This window comes from Phragmites australis, chromosome 17 (assembly GCF_958298935.1).
Source record: "Phragmites australis chromosome 17, lpPhrAust1.1, whole genome shotgun sequence".
Classification (NCBI taxonomy): domain Eukaryota; kingdom Viridiplantae; phylum Streptophyta; class Magnoliopsida; order Poales; family Poaceae; genus Phragmites; species Phragmites australis.
In genome coordinates, this window is record NC_084937.1 from 17,281,912 (window position 1) to 17,304,640 (window position 22,729).

General features: G+C 43.0%; 1 protein-coding gene and 1 long non-coding RNA gene across 3 annotated transcripts; one reads left to right on the forward strand and one right to left on the reverse strand.

Annotated features, from left to right (window-relative positions):
- The first annotated feature begins 953 nt into the window (after window positions 1–953).
- Window positions 954–4,179, forward strand: LOC133897476 (uncharacterized). 2 transcript variants are annotated; one of them, XR_009905915.1, is made up of 7 exons: window positions 954–1,469; window positions 1,561–1,602; window positions 1,685–1,964; window positions 2,177–2,602; window positions 2,692–2,849; window positions 2,938–3,001; window positions 3,898–4,179. It is a non-coding gene; the product is annotated as an uncharacterized LOC133897476 (long non-coding RNA). The 2 variants fall into 2 exon arrangements; XR_009905914.1 differs by having other exon boundaries at window positions 2,177–2,849.
- A 517-nt stretch (window positions 4,180–4,696) lies between these two features.
- On the reverse strand, window positions 4,697–9,953 carry LOC133896564 (protein HOTHEAD-like). Its single transcript, XM_062337159.1, has 6 exons — window positions 9,642–9,953; window positions 8,676–9,030; window positions 7,034–7,347; window positions 6,498–6,886; window positions 5,001–5,572; window positions 4,697–4,908 (listed from the first exon to the last, which is right to left on the reverse strand). The coding sequence occupies exons 1-6, from the start codon at window positions 9,712–9,714 to the stop codon at window positions 4,854–4,856; spliced, it is 1,758 nt and encodes a 585-aa protein (XP_062193143.1). The 5' UTR covers window positions 9,715–9,953; the 3' UTR covers window positions 4,697–4,853.
- Between the last annotated feature and the right edge of the window lie 12,776 nt (window positions 9,954–22,729).

Here is a 22,729-nt window from a genome sequence, read left to right on the forward strand (position 1 = left end):
GATGAGTAGCTATCACTCTTTCAATGGACTATGGTAGTCTATATGCACTATTTTTCAAAATGAACCCATGTTTTATAATTTTCGATTTAAGAAATATAAAAATAAAAAGTTGGCATATTCTACGGCCCAATTGTGTCCAAAGCCCAGTGGTTCAGGAACTATAATTGTCCACGTCTTCCGCCGACATGCGGGACCGGAAGATTTCTCCGGTCCACCTGTCAATGAATGTACGCCTTTCCTGAGCCAAGTACAGAAAGCATTTACTACTTTTATTTTCGTATTTACTCTACATATGATTAAATTTACTATATAAAAAGTTGATGATAGTAAACACAAACGGAGTTAGGTTATGTTTGTTCGGTTTCTATTTTAAGTTTTTTTTTAAAAACTATGTTTTTTTTTTTTTGAAAAATAGTTTTATAATAAGCTGTTGGTTTTTACAATAATTTTTTAGCTTTTTAATACATAGCTTTAAAAAAAATGTTTCTCAGCGAGTTTCTCAGATTTAATTTATTTTTCTTAAAAGTAAACTTCTGACTTCTTTACAACCTTATTTAGGTTTTATTTGTTTCCTTCTTCTTATTCTACTTCTGCTACTGTCAGAAGTCAGAAACCAGAAGCCAGAACAAATAAGATTACGGAGAGGTGACCTCTAGAGAAGCTAGAAACATACTTCTAAGAAAAATAAAATAAAACTGAGAAGCTCGTTAAGAAACGTTTTTCTAACTAGCTATGTACTAAGAAACTAAAAAATTATTGTATAAATTTATTTCCAAAAATAAATTTTTAGACAAATAAAAATACAATTTTTTAAAAAAACCAAAAACATAAACATAAACAAATAAACTCTTATTCTAACTTTTATGATCTAGCAGCAACAGAAACCGAATCGGAAGCAGGAAATATGGCCTTAGTAGCTTTCTCTGCCATCGGATGCGCCCGGGGATCCGGGGTCTCACCTGCCAGCGTCCCTCCCCCTGCCCCGCGACAAGCGGCCGCTGGCCAGTGGGCCAGTGGCTGGCAAGAGGCCACCCGCGTTGTTTGTTTGTTTCTCTTCCAGTGCGCTCCTTCTGCGGCGTCGCCCGTGCGTCTCCCGGCGGCGCGGGGCCGGACACGGCGTCGGAGGAAGACCAGCGGCGGCCGCAAGAAACGGAGCTCATCTTCCTTGGCACGGGCACCAGCGAGGGCATCCCGCGCGTCAGCTGCCTCACCCACCCCACCAAAACCTGCCCGCTATGCCATTGCCCTCCGTCTCCATCTCCGTTTCACTCCCAGCAACGTTGCGTGATTCATGCCACGCTTTTTGTTTCAAAATGTTGTTTACTTCTTCGTCCTGTCCTGCATGCAGGTTTGCACCAAGTCGGCCAAGCCGGGGAACCGGAACAGGCGGCGCAACACCTCCATCCTCCTGCGCTATGCCACCCCGGCACCCCCTCTGGCACCGCCAACATCCTTGTCGACGCTGGCAAGTACGCGCTATTGCTGCACTATCAGCCATACCACTCGCTTCATTTCTTTTCCAATCTGATTCATGAGCTCATGCTTTGTTTCCTCTTTCAGGTTCTTCTATCACTCGGCGCTCCAGTGGTTTCCCCTGTTTGGGTACTGTCCATGAGCTGCTCGAATGCTCAGTGTTTGTTTCCGTGGAAGTTGGTCATGCTAAGTGTGTACCAATGTTCATCAGGTTGAGGACGATTGACGCTGTCATAATTACCCATTCTCATGCTGATGCCATTGGAGCTTTGTAACCTTTGCCAACCTTTTTCAGTCCTGCTGTAACTGTTTAACTCAAAGCAACAGTGTTTGTATTAATCTGGACAATAGTCCTTGTTCCTTTTTATCTTGTCCTCTCCAAAAAGAAAAGAAAAAAAGATAACTGCTCCCTTGATGCAGGACTTGATTGCCTTCGTGGTTGGACAAACAATGTCCAGCCATCGATCCCAATATATGTGGCGGATTATGAGGTTCGGACAACATTTTTTTTTTGTCTTTCTACTACCGTGAAGAAAACTTACATGTAGCACTGTCCTATCTGTGTTGGCCTGTCATCATAAAACAGTACCACATGTCAAATGAAATATGTACTAAATGATTATTGCCTTTTTTATTTTCCTGATTGTAAAAACTGGCTCATATTTTCTTCCACTCCTTTCCCCCATTTGCTTGTCTGTGCCAGGTGATGAAGATGACCCACTATTATTTGATTGACACAACTGTTGCTATACCTGGAGCTGCAGTTTCAGCATTGCGATTCAACATTATAAAAGAGGAACCATTTATGGTTCATAATCTTGAGGCTTGTAATCTGAAATAATAAGTAGCAAAATCAAGAAGTAAACATAATGCTGCATACTGTTAATGGTAACTAGTGATTTTTTGTTTTACAATTATAAAGTATGTTTTCCCTGTCAAGTCAGTGGAATGTTGTATGGGACTACAATTATAAATTTACGCTTATCTCCTTGTTTTGGTCAACTATCATTGCAATAGGTTCACTTAATTAGTTGAGAATATGTTAGTAATAGGCCAATTTGAAGCTCCGCAATTCGAGTAAATTGGATTAGAATGACTGCCTGAAGCAAAGTGGGAAGCTTGCCAGCAAGTGAGTTTTAGTAAATCTGTCACGAATTATCGTTTATTCTTTAAGTTAACTGTCTAAGTGCCCATTTAATTTGCTTTTCATTATATCAGTGCATGCCAAGCGTGTTCTCGGCACATAACAGATTGAAATGCTTCATTTATATTGCTGAAGGTATGATTTCTTCATTTTAGGTAATTCCTTTGCCTGTTTGGCATGGTCAGGGTTACCGCTCTCTTGGTTTTCGCTTTGGTGACATATGCTACATAAGGTAGACTGAGTTAACTGCAAGGCTAATTTTGTTACAATGAATTGTGATGATGTAAGGTCTCTTGTCTGAATTACTCTGATGTATGCAGTGATGTCAGTGATATACCCGAAGAAACCTACATACTTCTGGAAAACTGTGAACTTGTTATATTGGTATCATATTTTAAATTGTTTCTTTTGCTTATTTCGAATTGTTAAATCATGAAACATTTGATTAAGTGGAAAGCTGTAATTTTTATGTTGTTAGCTTTCTTATTAACTTGCTTCTTGTGCATCGTTCATAAGTCTTGACTAAGGATTGGATTTAAGTCTACCAAGGCCCTCAAGGAAGTTAGAAAAATAAAACCAAAGAAAACACTGTTTGCTGGTAGGACCTGATTGACTGTTCATGTGCATGCTTTTATTGTAAATTTATAGAGAATTTTATCAAACTAGCTTTCAGTTTTTGACTCTACTGTGTTTTCGTTTCACTGTGGATGTACAAAAACACAACCCACTGCTGAACAGACTGCTCAGTTTACTACCGAAAAGCTTGCATGGTTGTTTTGTACAGTTGACAACAGAAAAATTTACCTGCCTTTTGTTTAGGTTTTAGGTGGGTGGGGTTTCATTTCAAAAAGGAATGGAAAATGGTCAAGGTAGTTGAACTAATGAACCATCTAACTATTTTGATCTTTTTAAGGAATACTTCAACAATATGCCACAGCAAGAATGTAGAGGAAGTCCTACATGCATAATTCTAACTAACGTTGAGGTTATTATAAGTTTGATATTATCTTTCAATATTTGTGAAAGAAAAGACTAAATATTTATTTCATTGCCATTTAGAATTTTCTAATGTCAGAAATGTACTATTGCCCCCATTTTCTCCAGCATTGAAGCATGATAAACTCAAGTGATATTCTGTTATTGTTTATGGACATGGAAGCCTATAGTGTTTAATTTGATCAGATTGCAATTACATGTCTGATGTCTCATGTTTCATTGTTTACACTTTACATAATGTTGCTATTGTCCTATTGATAAGTTGAACTGAATGATATCTTCAGGAATGATGCATTTAATGGACCATGAGAAAGTAAACAATGATCTTGACAGGCTGATGGAAACAGAGGGGCTTGACATCCAGCTTAGCTATGATGGTTTCAGGATACCTATAAGGCTCTAGAATTATTGTTCTTTTGAACACAGGCATTGTTTTATCTTTTAAGTGCTGCTTGTTGATGTTTACAGAGTTTCTCTAGTTCCACTTGAGTAAAATGATGAGTAAAATGATGATTACCAAATGTAATCTGTTGAGAGCCTTTCATTTTCTTTCTCCCCTCTCAAAAGAGGAAACTTATATAGCAAAGTTACACTATATCATTTCCCAGCGGAATAAATTCAGATTATTGAATTTTATGAATCAATATTTATTCTCTTTTGTGATATATTGCACTCTGCCATTAATTTTCTTTCGTAGAGATGTAGTATTGTAAAACAAGCTCAAACTTTCCTGTAAGATCAGGGAACAGGTCATCAGAGCTTGTTTTTCCAAATCCACTTAAACAAGAAAAAAAAGAAAGAGAGTTAATCAATCAACCATTTAGGCCCTGTTTGTTTCAATCAATCAATCCACTTAACCGCTTTCCAGGCTGATTCTTAAAAGTGGTTATGAGAATCAAAAGGTGGTTTTATAACTAGAATCCAGAAGCTGGTCTGAAGGTACTTTTGTGGATTCTGAGTGATGATGTTAATCTCACTTCATCCATATCAAAAGTTAATCTCACAATTAGCTTTTGGAGAATCAGCTTTTTAAAATTCACAATCCAGAATCAGTTTTTCCAAAAGCCTCAGCTCAAACAAACAGATCCTTAATCTGCAATAATATATTAGACAAATGATTACTGGGTACAGATGAAACCCCAAGCTTGTCTTTCTTCGACGATTCATTCTGGACCCCACAAAAAATTAGCAATTTCTTTCCTAGGTCACACATATTAAAAAGCTAATGTCCATGAACCAATTACACTCCAGCTTCTCGTCCCAGCCTTTTCCTTAGGATCTTCACTCCCATGTATCTGAGCAAGAAATATGACAAAAAGCAATTCAGTATCTAAAGCTAGAATTTTGTTAGGTAGCAAAACAAGTAAGTTTCGTCTCTGTGAGTTACCTGCCCATCATCATGACAGTAGCTTGAGGGTTGGTCCCTGGTGATCTAGAAAATATTGAGCCATCAACTACACGGAGACCTGAAACTCCAAGCACCCGGTAATGCTGGTCAACCACCTTCCCTACATGGCACCCACCATGATAGTGCCAGATGGTGATTACTGTGTCCTTGCAAAATTGCTTCAGGGATTCTGTGTCATTTGTATGCTTGGGTATCAAGTTTACATTAGCCTGCACGCTCAAATTGAGCACCCTTTCCATTGAAAATTCAGCACCATTAGCAGCCAGTTCAGAGAAACGGTTTGTCTTCAGTATCCTTCCAATAGTCTTGATACCATAGACACACCGATTGAGATCCTGTGGATGACTGAAGTAGTTGAAGGTAACTGCTGGGTTCTTCCTGACATCAGTGTCTGTAAGGACCAGATGACCTGCGGACAGTGGACCATCAATCTTCTCAAGGATGAAACCACCTTGGAATACCTCTTTGGGTAGATTAAGTTTGTTATGAGCATATTTCTGGGCTGCTTCCAGGGTTCTTTGCTTCGGAGGAATTGTAGACAGCTGCCCAATCTGTATTTGCAGGAATTTAGTGTGCTAGCGCATTAGACCAACAGGACCAAAGAGGTAATAAATTTCACAAAATCATGAAAGCTATGGTGTCCCCGCAAAAAGAAAGAAAGCTGAATATCCCCAAGAACTTTCCACGGATATAAGCACGTGGAAGTTAGTAATTCACATGTCAAAATCATAATAAATTTCACAAAATCATGAAAGCTATGGTGTCCCCGCAAAAAGAAAGAAAGCTGAATATCCCCAAGAACTTTCTACGGATATAAGCACGTGAAAGTTAGTAATTCACATGTCAAAACCATAAATTATGCATCAATCTTCTTACACTATTATTATTTTTATTTTGTTACTATTACTTAGTAACTTTATTATTGTTATTGTTTTCACATCATCTTTTTAGTTAGATCTTGTGTGTTTCATCTCTAGCCTACCTGAATTTGCTTAGGACAAAGGCGGCTGCTACTGCTGCTGTTATTGTATGGCAGTTATAATTGCATTGCAAGAGTTCAGCCCATATACAGAATTGAAATTTTCTTTTCTTTGTTTTGGTCCAAGCTGAAATCCTAGCGCATAAAAAAATATAAACATAAAACATGACTTAAACATTGCTTACTACTACGTTGTCTTAAAATTTATGATAACATGCATATGTATATCCATTGGCGATTAATGAATGGTTTTAACTTCTAAGTTATGTTCTTAATGTAACAAAATAAGAATTTCTATATGCACTTCAGAATTTTTGCCGAGTTGATATGCATGTTTTAGCTCAAAGAAGCAGGTTTCCTAATGGTGTGTCTATTTGGTCCGAAACTATGTGTTTTACTTGTTTACTCTCTGCACAAAAAGCATCAAACAGTGTAATACGAAGCTTGTGGATAAATTGCACAATTTGGAACTGGTAAGCAAGTGGTTGATGCCAGACCTCAGCGGACATGATCCCATGGTGGCAGTGGACACTCTCTGATGACTGACCAAAACCGCTGCTAGCCTCAATGAACACACCGGCTTCAGTTATTCCAACAGTTTCAATCAGCGATTGTAGAGGAGGGCTTTTTGTGGGAATGAAGATGGAGTTCATGGGGTTGTCGGCCATCCCTTTACCCACATATTTGTTATGAAGAACAACAGGAATGTTATGATTCCTGAGATCATTCTTGGGTCCAATACCACTGAGTAGCAGCAACTGGGGGGTGCCAATCGCACCAGCTGATACAATTATTTCACTATCTCTGTTGTTGTTTAGAAGTGCCTGGTGAAGTCTCCCATTCTCATCGGTGAATTGGACTCCAATAGCCCTTGGCTTCAGTCGTCCTGCAATAGAAATGATGTTTCTGAAAAAGGTTTGCATTTGCTGTAGTTTCTACTCTTTTCATTCCAAGTATTTCAGTAACTTTACTGCTTTGTAACACGACACAGCTCATGGAAGGTCGGATACATATATACATGGGTAATGATTACCTTGTCGCGAGTTAAACACTATCTTGTGCACACTAGCATGAAGCAGCACCCTTAGGTTGTAAGGATCTCCAGCTGCAAGTAAGTCAGCAGCCGTGTGTCGGTACCCGGTCTCGTCAAAGATGGTGCCACCAACTTTTGTCCCAGAAATATGATCATAGGTATACCCATTGAAAGGGGATACACCTGCTTGTATCAGTCCATCCCGTAATGCAGCCTGCCATGGTGCGATCTTAGGCCACTGGACAATCTTCTCCTCAACCCAAGGGAAGGACTGATTCACCAGGTCTTCATCCCAGCCTACCTCCTGCACAAAGCTGTTGGTACAAGAACACAAGGTATGTAAGTTATAGTAAGTGAATTACCAACAGGAATATTGGCATGGCAGATTTGTTCTAAAAAAAAATACTGCACCTAGTGATAATTGAAGTTTGCTAAGTTATATTCATGAAAATAAATAAAAATGTGATATATCTTGGTAGGTTGATCTTAATCCTAGATTCCCAGTTGCAGTTGGCCTGACCTGTAACGGGGCTTGGTTATCTCTCAGTCTGTCCAGTCAACACAGTTACCATATAGCTGCAATTATGGCCCCATGTGATGTTGTTTGTCGCCTCTTTTAAATCTAGATTGTTGCTGTAGTATATGGCTGTATGACTCTGACAAGAAACATGAGACAGTCTTTATATGGTTTTATTCTGTGAGGGAACCACAGCATGTGTTACCGGCAGGCTAGGATAGTTGCTTCTTTGCACTACCACAGCTGAAGCAGCTTAATGCACACTAATGCAGTATCTGATTGTTTCTCCTTAAGTTATCAGGTTATCCACCTAACACTCCTTTGTATGCTGTTTGTCACAAATCTAAAACTATAACTGATTTTAGAACTGTTCTGTGATGGCGCCGAAAATTAGAATATGTCCAGCCAGACCATGATGTCCCAGGGGACCGAGACATCTAGTCGAGTGCAGTGTTGAGTATGTGGTCTGCTGGTAATGCAGGAGATAGTACATTGCAAGGCTGAGTGCCAGTTTTAGTATGGTCATTTAGCAGTTTTAGGGTGTATTTGACTCGCACTTGGCAGTTTATCTTCTGTGTGATTGAGCTGCTGAAGTTGATACAAGTGGCTATAGGCAATAGTCATAGGGACTTACTCATCTTCGTTATGGGTCACTGAATTCTATTTATAGATGGGTGTTTACTTGTTCTTGTTGAATGTTTCCACAGACTGCCAAAGTGCAGAGAGTGAGCAATAGCGCATATAGTTCCAGGACGCCAGCAGTCAAGCAGACCTTACCATTTATTTTCTCATGGCGCTATCACTGCTCTCTATTTACCCTAGAACTGGCGTTACAGACGTGAAAGTGACTGGTCAGTGTGCTGCTTGCTGCATATAGACTGAATGATGACAATGACATATTATATTAGCTTAAGATAATTTGATACTGGATTCAGCCTGTGTAGTTTGCTATCTTGTGCGTGCGCCTATATGCTTTTTGTGTTCTTCCGTGTGTAACAAATGCTGCCCGTTGTGTATTCATTTGGGTAAAAATCTCCTTGTTTGTCATGCACGGGGGGAGCTATATCATACCCAGCATAAACAATAATGGTGCAGAATATATCATGCATCCAACGAATTGCATACCTTGAGCTAGCCCGGCTGTAGAAGCCGGCATTAATGCAGGTGCCACCACCCAACACCCTCGCCCGGGCATTGATGACGCCGTCGGTGGAGACGAAGACCTGAGCCGGTGAGTCTGGCGCCATATTCATCAGCCCAATGTGGAAGTTCTCCATGTATGAGATGTTGCGGTTGCCATACGGAGACCCTCCCCTCTCCAGCAGGAGCACCTTGTACTTCAGCGACAGCGTCGCCGCCAGGGGGCTGCCGGCAGTGCCCCCGCCGACGATGATGTAGTCGTACGTCCCCGGGCACGCTGTGGGGTAGCTGCTGGCCTTCTGGAGGGGAGGGAGATTCTTCAGGGTGAATTGCCTCTTACCTACAAGGACGAGTGTTCCACTGTTTTCGTTAACTGAAACCGGAGCCTGCTTAGTTCTGCTGTAAGTTTTCAAGTTTTATCTTTATCACATTTTCTTGAGTTTGGCAAAACAAATTTTTGATCTGATTGAACTTACGTACTCTCTTGACATCAGGCTCTGACATTATGCCACCCTGAATGGGATAACAGGTACATATCTTTTATACCCTTGTCTCTTGCTCTCTCTTCCTAATCGTTACTTTATTCAATATAGTAAGGTGTGAATAATAGTCTAATAGATGGTCTGCCACTTCAGCATTCTGAAATGCTAGTAGCGAAAACCAACAGGTATCCACAGAAAAAAACAAAACGTCGGAAGATGAAAGACATGCATATAAAAGAGTGATTCTGAAGAACTCTGAAGGAAAGACGAAAGCAAAAGTTGGGAAATGTATCTGCATCGTTTCTAAGAGAATGGTGTCTGAGCATTGGAGTTTCTTTATCGGAAAGGTGAAGCAGAGGCATTCATGAGGGAAACAGAAATGCCCAAGCAACATTGACAAGAAGACCCCACTCTCTTTCTCGAAGCCATTGAGCCTTCGGATAATCTGAAGAAGAAGAGAGGCGCGCACCTTGGGATAATCTGAGGAGGCAGAGGCATGCCAAGACCTTGAAGAAGAGCACCACTCTCGTGCTCAAAGCCATTGGATTGAACCCTGAGAAGCACCTGCCAAGCTACGAAGAACTTGTCTACCCTTGCTTCCAAGAGATGAGTTGTTCTACCTGCCTCCTTCCTCTATCTTGCTCTCAAGCTTGCTCACCGCGTTTGAACTGGCTTATGTTATGTAGACGGCAATGGAGGAATGAAGGCAACAGAGTGTTGGGCCTGCATTGAAGAGAGCTCACCAGCTGCACTAATGGCTATTCATTGCAGAGGAAGCACTGGCCTGGCACAATGGGGATTTATGGACTTCATGAACTAACCAACCATCACAAAGCTGCGGCGAAGGTGCCCACCTCCCTCATTTACAAGAATGGCAGACAGCTCTCTCCCTTCCCATTTCTTTACTGTCTTTCCGGTACCTGTGTTTTTGCCAATTGGTTGAGCCAACGAATTAATATTGTTTTGTTTTCCCTCATCTGTTAGCTCCATTTTTAAATGGATATACGGTCCTGTCTGCAGGTACTGCCATCCATGAATGGCAGTTGCAGGAAATGTGGTGCTATTTTCAGCACCAGTTGTAGAAAATGTGTCCTGTCATCTGAAAGCACCATTTGCAGGAAATGTATGCCCTGGAAGTTTCCATAAATCATGGTTCAAATCAAGATTATGCGGTTCGATCTCTGCTACTTGTATATTTCATTTCGTTCATGCAAGCTAGTCTCTGTAGAAGTTAAGCGTAGGGAAGTTTAATGTGGTGCACTTTACAAGGTTGTTTTCAGAATGATAAGAACTATCTCATTTTTATTTTTGCGGAACGTTACTGTTAACATGATGCATTTTCATGAAAACAAGAACAGCTGTTGAATGAAGACAGTGTAAGCTTGAATTGACCAAACATCTGAGTAGTATTTGTCCAACCTGGAGGGTAGGGATTTATGTTACTATCTTTAAATACAACTAATGTATTTGATGACCGTAGCAAAGACAATAAGTGACATTAAATGCTATATGCTCCATTTGGTTAGGGAGTAAGCATCTCTGTAAGATCTGTCAGGCCATCTCCAACGGAGTCTTCAAATTTGAGGATTCTAGTGCTACAGTGTTTTGCGGTATACTGTAGCACTAGAAATCCATCTCCAACAGATCCTCTATCCAGTGATACAGTACTGCTACAGTATTAGGGATAGGGGATGCTGTAATAGTATTTTGAGGATGAAGATTTGAGGTAGCTGTTGGAGATGGTCTCAGGCCCTACAAACACAGGCACAGTTCTGATGTTGGGCTTTTCTTGTCCATTCAACAGGTCTCACTTTTCCAGTATACTAGAAAACATAGATAATTAGAAATACGTAAGAACTTTAAACTGTAATGCAATTAAGCAAGTAAACAATATCTATCATGTGGCGCAAGGCCAGAACAGCAGAGTGTCACGTGGCGCCCTCCCTCGAGGGTTATCTCCCCGAGGTCCGAGAATGTCAAGTTCCAGGGGAGGGTGCTCGGAACCATAAATAGTGGTCTCCGAGTACCCGGGTTCCCCGATGACCCGAGAAGGCCAAGTACCGGAAGAGGGTGCTCGGGGCCATGAACAGTGGCCCCCGAGCACCCAAGTTCCCCGATGACAAAAAAGCCAAGTTCCGAGAGAGAGTGCTCGGGGCTGCGAACAGTGGCTCCCGAGCACTCGGTTCTCCGAGGACCCGAACAGTCAGTTCCGGGAGAGAGTGCTCGGGGTCGTGAACAGTGGCCCCCGATCACTCAGTTCTCCGAGCACCAAGAGAGGGCATATCCGTGAGAGAGTGCTCGGGGTTACGAACAGTAGCCCCTGAGCACTCACAGTTCCCCGAGGGCCTGAGAAGTCTTTCACCAGTGGTCCCACAAGGGCTCAGCGGTGAGGTGTCAGCTGGTGAAATGCCCGATGCTGCATTTAAGAGGGCGCGTGGCCTGTCACTTCCAACCACTCCCCCCACGCCTGGTGTCAATCCCTGCCACGGCCTGGCAGGGAGGCATGGGGACATTTAATGCACGGGTCCCATCGCGCGTCATCTGGCGCGCCTCGGGATAACGTCGCAGAGCTCGAGGCACACCGCCTACCGCCCTGCTGTGTCAGGCTTGCTCTGACCCGGCGGGCACGCGGGGCTGCTTGGTGGCTGCCCGGTGGGCCCTCCTCGGGGCACTCGCTGAAAAGCCGAATGATGACGAACAAGACCAGACGGGGGCACGTTTTCAACCCTCCCCGTTACCTCGCACAGCAGCCCATGATGGTTGCTTTCCATTTATGGCACCTTGGAACTCGCACCATCCTTTCTGGGCACGCTACCGCCCCGGCGGGTATATAAGCGGGGCGAGTTCCCCGAAGAAGAAAAACAACCGACGACCAGACAACACCGAAGCACGGAACACATCGACGAGTTTCAAAGAACAAGGAGCACGAAGCTCTAGACTTAGACAAATATTCTTGTAACCCAGCAGATTCTCAAAGAGACATTCTCATAGCATTTATAGTATACACACAGGAGTAGGGTATTACGCTCAGTACGATTTGAACCTGTTTAAAAATCCCTTGAGCATTTACTCTCTTCTGCATCTGATCATTCCACCTCCACCTGCATCTCATTTACTTCCATTTATTTCACCTACGAAGCGGATTCAAAATCATCCCCGGCCGAATCTCAAAGGGGTCCCTCCGGATCCCCGCTTGAAGAGTTCACCCTCCGACAATCACCATCATCAATTGATGCACAGGAAATGAGTGTTCACTAAAGTATTAGAGCTATTTGAACCCTACTAGGCTGCTCTCTTTTCATTTCCCTGCAACCATGGAACCTGTGAGTGAGTTGAAAAAGAGTGCGATCTAGAGTATTCTAGTTTACAGCTATGCCAACTATACTTGCTTCCTCTTCATTTCCTGCATCCGTGGAACTTATGAACCGAGCAGGGTGAAACCTAAAGTACTACTATTTCAACTATCACACTGCACGATGCAGCCTTCTTTTCGTTTCCATAGCAACGATGCAGCTTAATGTGTTGTTTACGTGTCTGCGGATTTGGAGAAAGAGACATCACATCTTCTTTGCTCCCTAAGGACGGCACACTAATAAGTATTGTGGAGGACGAGAAAGGTACTCCCTTCTCTCTCTTTTTTTTCATATGTGAGTTTCTTTATTTTTCTCGGTCTCTCGAAAATGTAACATTGACTATTATGCTTGATGATTTATACTAACGTTTAGTCCAAAATTATGATATTATGAGTAGTTGTAATGACAAAGCTAGTTGTACAACAGTATAGTCTTGACTCTTGAGCATATCGATGATCAATCTTCGAAGATTGGACGGCATGAAATAAATAAGAACGGAGGAGTGCCAGCAAGTGTAGTACGATGTGCAGTCTGCATCATCATATGGCTCGTGTTTTACAGGCCGTTTCATCTAGCGTAGGAGTAGAAGGGCATGTGAAGCGACCCGGAAGGCAGAACACTCGCTCGCCATGCGGTTGGCGATCATTGATGCCTGCCGACAAATCATGTGAAAAAAGAGATAGCGTTGGCGATTTTCAGCTCACGTAAGCGAAGCTGGCAGCAGAACTTGGACTGCAACCTTTGCTCGAGAAACCTGTGAGTCGTGCCGAATCGTGTAATATTGGGCGTAATCTCGGCCAACGTAGACGAAGTGGAGAAAACTATATCCTTCAGCTGAAACCTGCCAGGAATTTGGATCCATCCATCCATGGCGGTCAAATCTAGAAGGAAGATGACGATGCCAAGGATCTGCCTGCCCATTTTTTTTAGATAAAGGAATTAGTTCCGGCCTTTTGCATCCTCCGATGCATACAGCCCCAAAAAGTTTATTACAAAGCCACAACCTTAACGATTAAAGACCCAAAGAAAAAAAAAGCCACCTATAACACTAGTAAATTATTGTTTATTGTTCATTGCTTACTGGAATCACCTTAACGATTAAGGATCTGCCTGCCCATTGCTTACTGGAATCACCAAGATGCTCCATTATACGTACCCTGGAGCCCCGAGGCGCTCACAGCCTCCCATTTGAGGAGCACCACATTGAAGCCGTGGCAGGTAGACGAAACAAGGCAGTAGATTTGGCCCTTCAAAACGCTGGCCCTCTTGTTTCAGAACTCTCACATTGGCATCGGCGTTCCTTAACTCCTGTGGGGGTAAACCGCAACCCCCTCCCTGCCACGAGATTCAATGAAATGGCCCAGGAAAACTACGTACCCCAGTTCCCAGCTTGTGTTGTTAGCTTACTTCATTACTACAGAACATATTACATCAGTGTTAGTTGTGCAAAAATTGATACCGAAGACGTATCAATACTGGTTGTTAAATTCTCACATGTGAACAATAGCTGAGGTGCCACTGATAACTCCCGTGCACGAACAATGGAACCAGCACTAATAGTTATCGAGTAATCAGTGCCGGATCCAGAACTGTCACTGATGACGATTTTGAACCGACACTGATAGTCTATTACATGATTGTGCTTGTAACCGCGGCGCCCATTGGTCCGACTTCCACCCGGTGTCGTGCGCGTACGGATGATCCGTGTCATGAGATCGTCAACAACAGTTGCTGGGGCATTTTTTTTAACAGGGGCGGACCCATATGGTGGTCCTGGTAGGCGCAGGACTACCCTGGTCCAGTCCAAAGTTTACGATATTATACCAAATTTGTATTATCTTCTATCAAATTTTATATTTTTTATCAAATTTATAGTTTTAAAAATTTGGATATCTACCTACGAAAAAATCCTGGATCCGCTAATGTTTTTTAACATCGGTATAATAGGCAAACGCAGATCACGCACATATACAGTTATACACTTACATCACCATACGATTCGCTAAGGCTAGGACGACGGCAACTGTTGATGACCATCTCATAAGATGGGATATTATGGAGTTGCAAACATAAAGTACGACCGATGATTTTATGAGATCGTCGGGGAACACCGGCCCTTATGTTGGTGCGATTCGCCGACGGCAACTTAACAGTGGCCGGCCCGACGGTCTCGTATAAGGCGAGTCGTTCGTACGCGTCGTGACAGTGCTGTCGCTCGTGTGCGCGCGGTGCTGTGTCGTACAAAGGCAAGCTAGCTGTGTTACCGTGCGCCCCTTGAATGAGCGGCAAGAAGGCCACATGGGTTCCCGTGTGTGTTCAACCCGGCCGTCTGCCCCAGTGCATGCTTCCATGCATTTCGCTCCCGGCCGGTGCTCATGCATGCATATGGTGGTTGCTTCCATCTTTTATTTGGACGGTACTACTTAGCAACGTCAAGCGTGCTTACCGCAACCTTTTTCTAAGGACATCTTTAATAGAGTCTGCTATAGTAACAAAAAAAAGTGTAGCGCTCGAATTTTCAATTGCTACAGTATTGAGAGAGGATTTGGTGCTCCGAATTTGCTAAAACACGGTAGCAATCGTAACACTGTTTACAAAGGTTAACTGTGGGTTCGGAGGGAGGAGAAAAGTAGTAGAAGGTAGAAAATAAGGTAGCTGTTGAAGATAAAAAAAATAAAGACTAGTATAATAGTGTTAGAGAATACTATAATAGTGTTATAGGGGATGAATTTTTAGAGTATCTGTTAGATATAGTCTAAGAATATAAGTGACTACTTACACTACACTATAGGATAACCCATTGTCGCAGGTTGTGGTGTTAGTACTGGAATTTTCGTGAGCAGTAGTACCGCTTCTGGTAAAAGTTACCTCCTAGCGCCAAATAGGGTCGATCTATACGTATATGTTGATTCACTCTGGTTTAATTTAACCAATTAACTAGATAAATATAAGTTTAAAAATTATCTAGTTAGTTGATTAAGTCGAATTAGAGGAAATCAATAGATGAATCTATGCCCATCCCTAGCACCAAAGATGTGTCCTTAAGCTCGATCGGCACTCGAATGATAGATCCACGTAACACCTGCACAGCTCGTTGTTAGTGGGACTCAAACTGCGGCTCGTTGTTAGCCGCAATCATTCACACGGTTTAATTATTATATATTCATAGTTTTAGTTTCATGCGATTGAACTAGCTATTTTTGTCCATTAATCTATCAAAATGCTTAGAATGCCTTATAACGTCCAAGTGGCGCGGTGGCAGTGAGCTCACTGGCTATTGGTCGTGGCGCCAAAGGTGGTGGTGCCATGGCCATGTGCCGGTGAACTCTATGGTTAATTGGTTAAGGTGTAGTTTGGGAAGCGCCAGAGGATGATTGGTACAGTTTGTGTTTATGGCATAGCTTGTGTTTCTATACATTTTCCTTTTTTAGATAATTATGTGAAAAATATAATCTGTTTCTTCATATTATATAGTTTATTATTAAAATCTATTTATTGATAATCTGCTATACAATCCTATCGTTTGGTACGACTTCTATAGAATCTACCAGCAGAAGTTATACCAAACAGAATCATATTACTTTCATAACGATTGAGAATGGAACCATTTGGCCGCAAAACAGGGTGACGCGGCTTTCATTGGATCAATAGAAACCAATAATATTGTGAAAAAAATATATTTTTTGAAAAATAAATATCTAAATGTACCAACAAAACCCAAAAAATTATGGAGTCTTGTATCTTTTTCTGAGCGTGAGATGCAAGTACGCATCAGTGACTGGAAACTCGCGCGTCAAAATCCAAATTTAATGTGTCCAGCTTGATATTTTTTCGGACGTACACTTTCTCTACTGCTTGGATGCGTTTTTTTAAAACCCCATTACAACATACAGATATAGTACTCGCACAATACATAGATACACTACTATATAAAATATTATTATTATTGGTTTAAAATTGATATCATTGCAGTGAATTAGTCAGTCGGCAATGATAATCCAACAATCACTATTAGTTCATATCTTGAACCAGCAGTCCACATGTGCAAAAGTACCCTACTGTTAACTCTTCAGTATGGGGATCACTCTCAAGCTTAAGACATAAGCTCCTATACCAAAATGTTCGTGGTAGAGCATTTTATACTTAGATCTACAAATAGGAACAGGTGTTATAAAGTTATTGTACTAAGAGCTCTTCAGACATTCCACGTCAAAAAGCTCTTGATACAACAGTTCTGCATCATCAGTTACACATCTTGCACTAGCCGAGTGACAATAGTAAATCCAAACGAATGACAAAAGAACAATCTTTAACACTCAAACTTAGCTTAAAGCAAATGTACCTTTTGCCATTCCTTTAGATCTACATATTGCTACAATCATCTTCACATAATATTCACGCGCGTAGTGAAGACGGGGAGTGGAGATGAGGAGACGGGGAGACAGTGGGCTCGGCGAACGCGAGGTGGCTACAGCTTGGAGCTGGCAGATGGCGGGCTTAGCAAATGCACGGTGACTATGGCTCGGAGGATGCCGAACGTCTGTAGTGGATACAATGAGAGGAGATGAGGATACAGGGAAGGTGCACGGCCGCGCATTGGCTCGGGAGATGGTGGGTTCGACGAACGTGAGGTGGAAACGACTCAGAGCTCAGCGAACGACAATGTGGTTACGGCTCGGAACTCGGCGGACGAGGTGGCTACAGCTTGGCAGACACGTTGAAGCTAGGCACAAAGGAGTAGAGGTGGTCGTAGTGGAGATGGTGACCACCGCTCCATTGCAACCGCCACGACCTCTTGGGAGAGCGAAATGAGATGGGAGCGGCTGTAACATCCTGAATTTAGCATATTAATTAATAGCAAATTTCAGTGCAAATTTAAAATTTTTTATAGTAAATTAAACCAAATAAAATCAGCGAAATGTATATGAATATATATACTAGTATTAATTGGCTAAGTATTCCAAAATGCACCAAATTTATTTTAAGATGATCCCTGCCTTAAGTTGATTCATATGCAATTGGTTTATTGCTTTTATTCTTTTTTGAGTAGAGATTTGAATTGAATGTCTCTCAATTCAAATCTTTTTTTAGATTCTTTCCAACTCAGATCCAAATCGAAATTAAATCTTTTTTATTCAAATCATATTCCCAATCTCAGGGCTTTACCTCTATCTCATAATTCAAATATTTCCATTTAAATCGATCCTAATCCAAAGTCAAATTTAAATTCAAATCTCTCATTTGAATTTAATTTCCTAACCATTTTTTCCCTTTTTCCTTCTCCCCAAACCGAATCACCCTTTTCCTTCTCTGTTCACCCCACCGAGCCGGCCCATTTTTCCTCCCTTCCCTCACTCTTCTCCCGCGCTCGGCCCACTAGCGCACTGATCCAGCCCAGTCGTTCGGTCGCGCGCGCCAACACTCGCTCGCGCCCTGCCCTCGCTGCGCCGTCCACGTGTCGCTCATCCACCCAGCCCGCGCCTGCGCTATCTCCTCCTTCCTCTAGCTCGACGCCGCACCGCGCTGTCCGCCACCGCGACAGCGTCGCTCGCCTCCGGGAAATATCGCCGCGACAACCCTCCGCGCCGTCGTTCTCTCTCCTCTCTCTGCCCTCACAACACGTCGCCCGAGCGCCTGACGCCGTGTGACTTCCGCGCCCGCGCTCACGCATGGCTGGCGCAGAGCCACCTCTGCCACCGCGCGAGGCCCAATGGTGAGCGCTGCCGTCGTGCTGTGTCGCGCCTTCGCGCCCTTGCCACCTCTCTGCAGCTCCCTCCCCACTATAAATAGAGCCTCGGTCTCTCCCTCTCTCTCTTTCCCCATTTCGCCATGCCACCGCGCCATCGTCGTCGCCATTCACATCACCGTAGCTCGCTGCCATCGATCCGCCGACCACGTGCTACCGAGGAGCCCCATGACCTTGCCGCCGCTTTTGTGCCACTGCCCGTTCACCGGAAGCCCGATGGGAGCCCGTCCGCGCCAATAGCCAAGCAGTGCTGTTGCCGCCTCTTCAACGAATCACTAGCCGTCGTACTGCTTCTCATCGTCCTTGAGCACGGTGAGCACCCCAAGCCCCTAACACCCCCTCCTAGATAGCACGTAGTCGCTCCCGTGCTCTCTCTTGGCCGGTTTGTCATGCGTCACCGTGTGTTTGACTTTCGCCGCCGTGCTTTGGCTCAACGCCGGCGTGCTGGTGCTCCGTGTGCGTGGCCGGCTATCGTGTCGTGATGCCTAGTAGCTTTAGGCCCATTTTTCTGTGCATGTTGGCACCTCCCAGTACAGGGGAGGTGCTGCCCGATTTTTGGCCACGCCAATGCCCCTCTTCAGCCGCTAGCTGGTGTTGATCTTGTCGTCAGCCGCCGTCGATGAGCTCCCCGCTGCATCCACCGTACCACGTAGAAGCCCGGCGTTGACTTCCTGTCATGAAACCCCGTTGGAATTCCACGTCAACGAGCTTCCTAGTGCGCGCTGCCGTGGAATTCTCACCACTGGCTACTTTTCCTCTCCCCTCCGCCGCTCGCGCTGCGCTCGCGTGGATCGGCCAAAGGCCGTGACTCGTCCTGGCCAAGTGGGCCACGGCTCGGCCCGGGCGTCACTGGCCAGCTAGGCTAGCCCAGCCGTTCAAAGGCTGCGCCCGAGTGGGCCAACCCAACTCCTGTAGCCCGCTAAGCCACCCAGTCCAAACCTGAGCGGGCTGACACTGCGCAGCCCCGACACTGTGCAGCCCAAGCCTGGCCTGGACCTGGCCCAATCTAGGCCCATCTCGACCCACCTGTGGGTCCCACTCATTAATAGTGTCATTTGGTATTTTTTAATTTAATTTAGATTAAATCTTTCGGGAGCCATAACTTCTCTGTTCTAGCTCCGATTTCGGCGATTCTTTCGTCAAATTTCATCTAAAATCGAGATCTACTCATCTGTCACATTGTGATATCCATTAGGTCTCATTTAGTTTTTCATTTGGTGTTATTTTATTCTTATCTAGTATAGCCATTATTGATCGTAGTCACAATTGCAGAGTAACCAAAGTTCCACGAGTGCTGCGCAGGACGTATCAGGAGCGAGGAGGATCCTGATTACAACCAAAACTTTGAAGAGAACTTCGGATAAGGCAAGTCATATCTCCTTGATCATACTGAACCTATGATTTCTAAATAATCTACATGATCAACTAAAACTGAACTATTATTGCATGTGCTATGTATTGCGCTTTTATTAACTACTTTTAATAGTTAATCCTAGCAAACACATACCATACCTTGAATATTATCACCCAGAATACATATCACCATAGGATTACCTGTTGTTATCTATATTAAACAATAGACGACACCTTGATACCTAGCATGCTTAGGATTGAATACGCCTCCTCAGAGACGTCGCTTTTAAAATGCATCTCTTTGGAGATAACGATTTACTGTTATCAATGATAACTTATATACCATGAATCCTTGATGGTTATAAATTCTGTGATGGTTGTGAAATCCTTGACATCGTGTGGGATATGGTGGAAGATGTGTAAAAATGGGTGAAAGCTGTTTTGGCGAGGGCAGGTGGAGTAGTACTCTAAACGAGGATGCTCCTGGGGGCTTGAGTCACCTTTGTGGTGTTCGTTGCCAGAAGATACCTGCTCTGGCCGGTTAAGGACCGAGTCATTGCGCCGTCATGCTTAGCCACCCCCGTACAACCATGCGTCTTGAATGGGTAGGACTTCACTTTTCTTTCATCGGACTGAGTTGAGCATCATACTAGGAAGCTGGGGAGGAGCGAGAAACCAAGTGTCCATCTGGCCCTCTGTTAAATATTTCGAGAGACGGCCTAGCCAATCTGGTATTCTAAACATGGTCTCTGGTACTCGTGGTGTCTCGTAGAAAAGCCCAGCAGGAATGGTGTTTGGAGGGCCTCGGTATGATTCGCTGCTCCTCCTACAACAGATGGAGGCTGAGTGTATCGCGTGAGTACAGTGTACAACCTCTGTAGACTGTAAATCTATTCGAATAGCCGTGTCCACGATCATGGACATGCGAAAACAGTAACCCTGATGACTAGACTCCGGGTACGTGTGTCTTGATTAGTGAGTGTATGGACTAGATGTTCGTGTGATGAGGTTCCTAGCTCGATTCGCTAGAAGCTGTGTGGTACTAGAAGTACACCAGATGTGATAATAGGGATTGCGGAGTGAGGTGTAGCCTCTTTCAGGATCGAAAAATCCCAGATAAAGCTTGTTACCTAGTTTTAAACCATTTGGAGCGGCTTTAAAAACAATAATAAATGATACAATTAAGTACCTGCATAAACCGCTTTACACTTAAAATTAAACCGTAAAGCTTTATCCTTGAGTTACCCATTTATACATCTATCAATACTTTGAAGTAGTATAGGGCTTGTTGAGTACCTTCCGTACTCACTCTTGCTGTCATTCATATGAAAAAGCAAATGCTACCAACGTCGGAGGCGAAGGTCAGGATGAAGAGTAGTCACCAAAGTTGCGTTTGCACCCTAACTGTTTGTAGCTTGGGTCTTTGCTTTCCGCTGTGTTTTTGTTGGCCGTTCAGCCAAGTTTGTATTATTACTGTTGGGTTGTAGCCTTTTGTACTATGTAAACTTAATACTTATGTATGAAGTTTGACTGTGATACTACAACTGTTATACTGTGTGTATCAGCTACTTAATCCAGGGACTGATACAAGAGGCACAAGAGATCCTGGAAATGGGGTCTTATAGCGACTGAGGGAGATGGATTTTATTTATAGAAGAATTATCGCTATCGGTTTGGAATACAAACCGACGTGACAATAATTAGGACCGTCGGTTCATCTTCATCAATTATTGCTTCATCGGGTTGAATTATAACTCGGCAGTGATAAATATTATCACTACCCGTTATTAAAGGCATGTCTTTTTAAGAACCGAAAATGATAATTGGGCTACCATTGTTGGTTCATAACAAGAACTGGCAGTGATAACTACTATCACTGTCGATTCTTATTAGCTCGGCTTTTTATATGCGTCTAGAGCTTAAGAACCATCAATGAAAGGGAGGGAGGGAGGGAGGGATGACCCTTTCTGTAGTAGTGATACTCACACAACACTTACTAAATATTGGAAATGTAGAGCTTGTAGATTGACGAAGTTACCACAGATATCTCATTATCGGTAGGTATGCTGCCTACCATTGAAAAAAAATCTGCCTTAATAAGACACACAAAGATGAAACTTAGGGTTTGATCCATGATGGATAAGAGATATAACTGCCCAACTAATCATCCAAGCCAAGAATAGATTCTCCGCTTAGATGTGTTTATGCATGTCTTATCTGAGTACAAACGATCTAGATAGCACATGTAGAAAAGAATTAATCCAACCACTCGATTGTTTTTCCTTCCCCAGACACTCTCTTTCGGCGAGCAAGGTCATGGGCAGGCGTGGTGGTGCAGTGACCCGTCCCGCAGAATTTAATACTACGGGATAGCCTGGCAGGCGAGCGTGACGACGTTCAATGATAGGACAGAGTGTGCAGGGTCACTAGGGCAGGATGGGTGTGCATACCCACTGTTATTATGAGCTAGGATTAGCTAAGCTTCGTCATGTGTAGGTATTTCATCTGTTATGGTACTGTTTGTTTGTATGTACACCTTTTTCCCCTGGTATATAAAGGTGTGAGGACCCGGGTAGCAAGGGAGAGGCAGAGCACTTTGTAACAAATTCATACATTCTGTAAGAAAATACACATGACGTAGGGCTATTATCCTACGAAAGACCTAAACCTAGATAAAATCCTTATATTTTTTAGCTCATTCAATACACACCCCCACCGTCCGATACACACCAAATTTATTATTAGGGTTTATCCCCCTAACAAAACTATTGTCGCTCGTTGAAAGGGCAACAAGGACCTGTCATCCTTCCAACGGGCGACATGTTTAAAAATAAAAAATGATGCGTTCTATTACTCTTAAAATTCAAAACACTATCGAAATAGTTATGAATAATTTTAAAAAAAAATTGGTGGTGTAAAGGATACTATGATATAACTCTCCAAAAATTTTCAGACAAATTGGGATATGTACGGACTCTATATAATGAATTTTGTTTTTTTTCATTGTAAAAATAATTGTTTGAGTTGATTTTTTTAAAGAGCTAGATTATAGCAGCCTCTACCTCATATGATTTTTTTGAGTGAATTATACAAAACTACAAATAT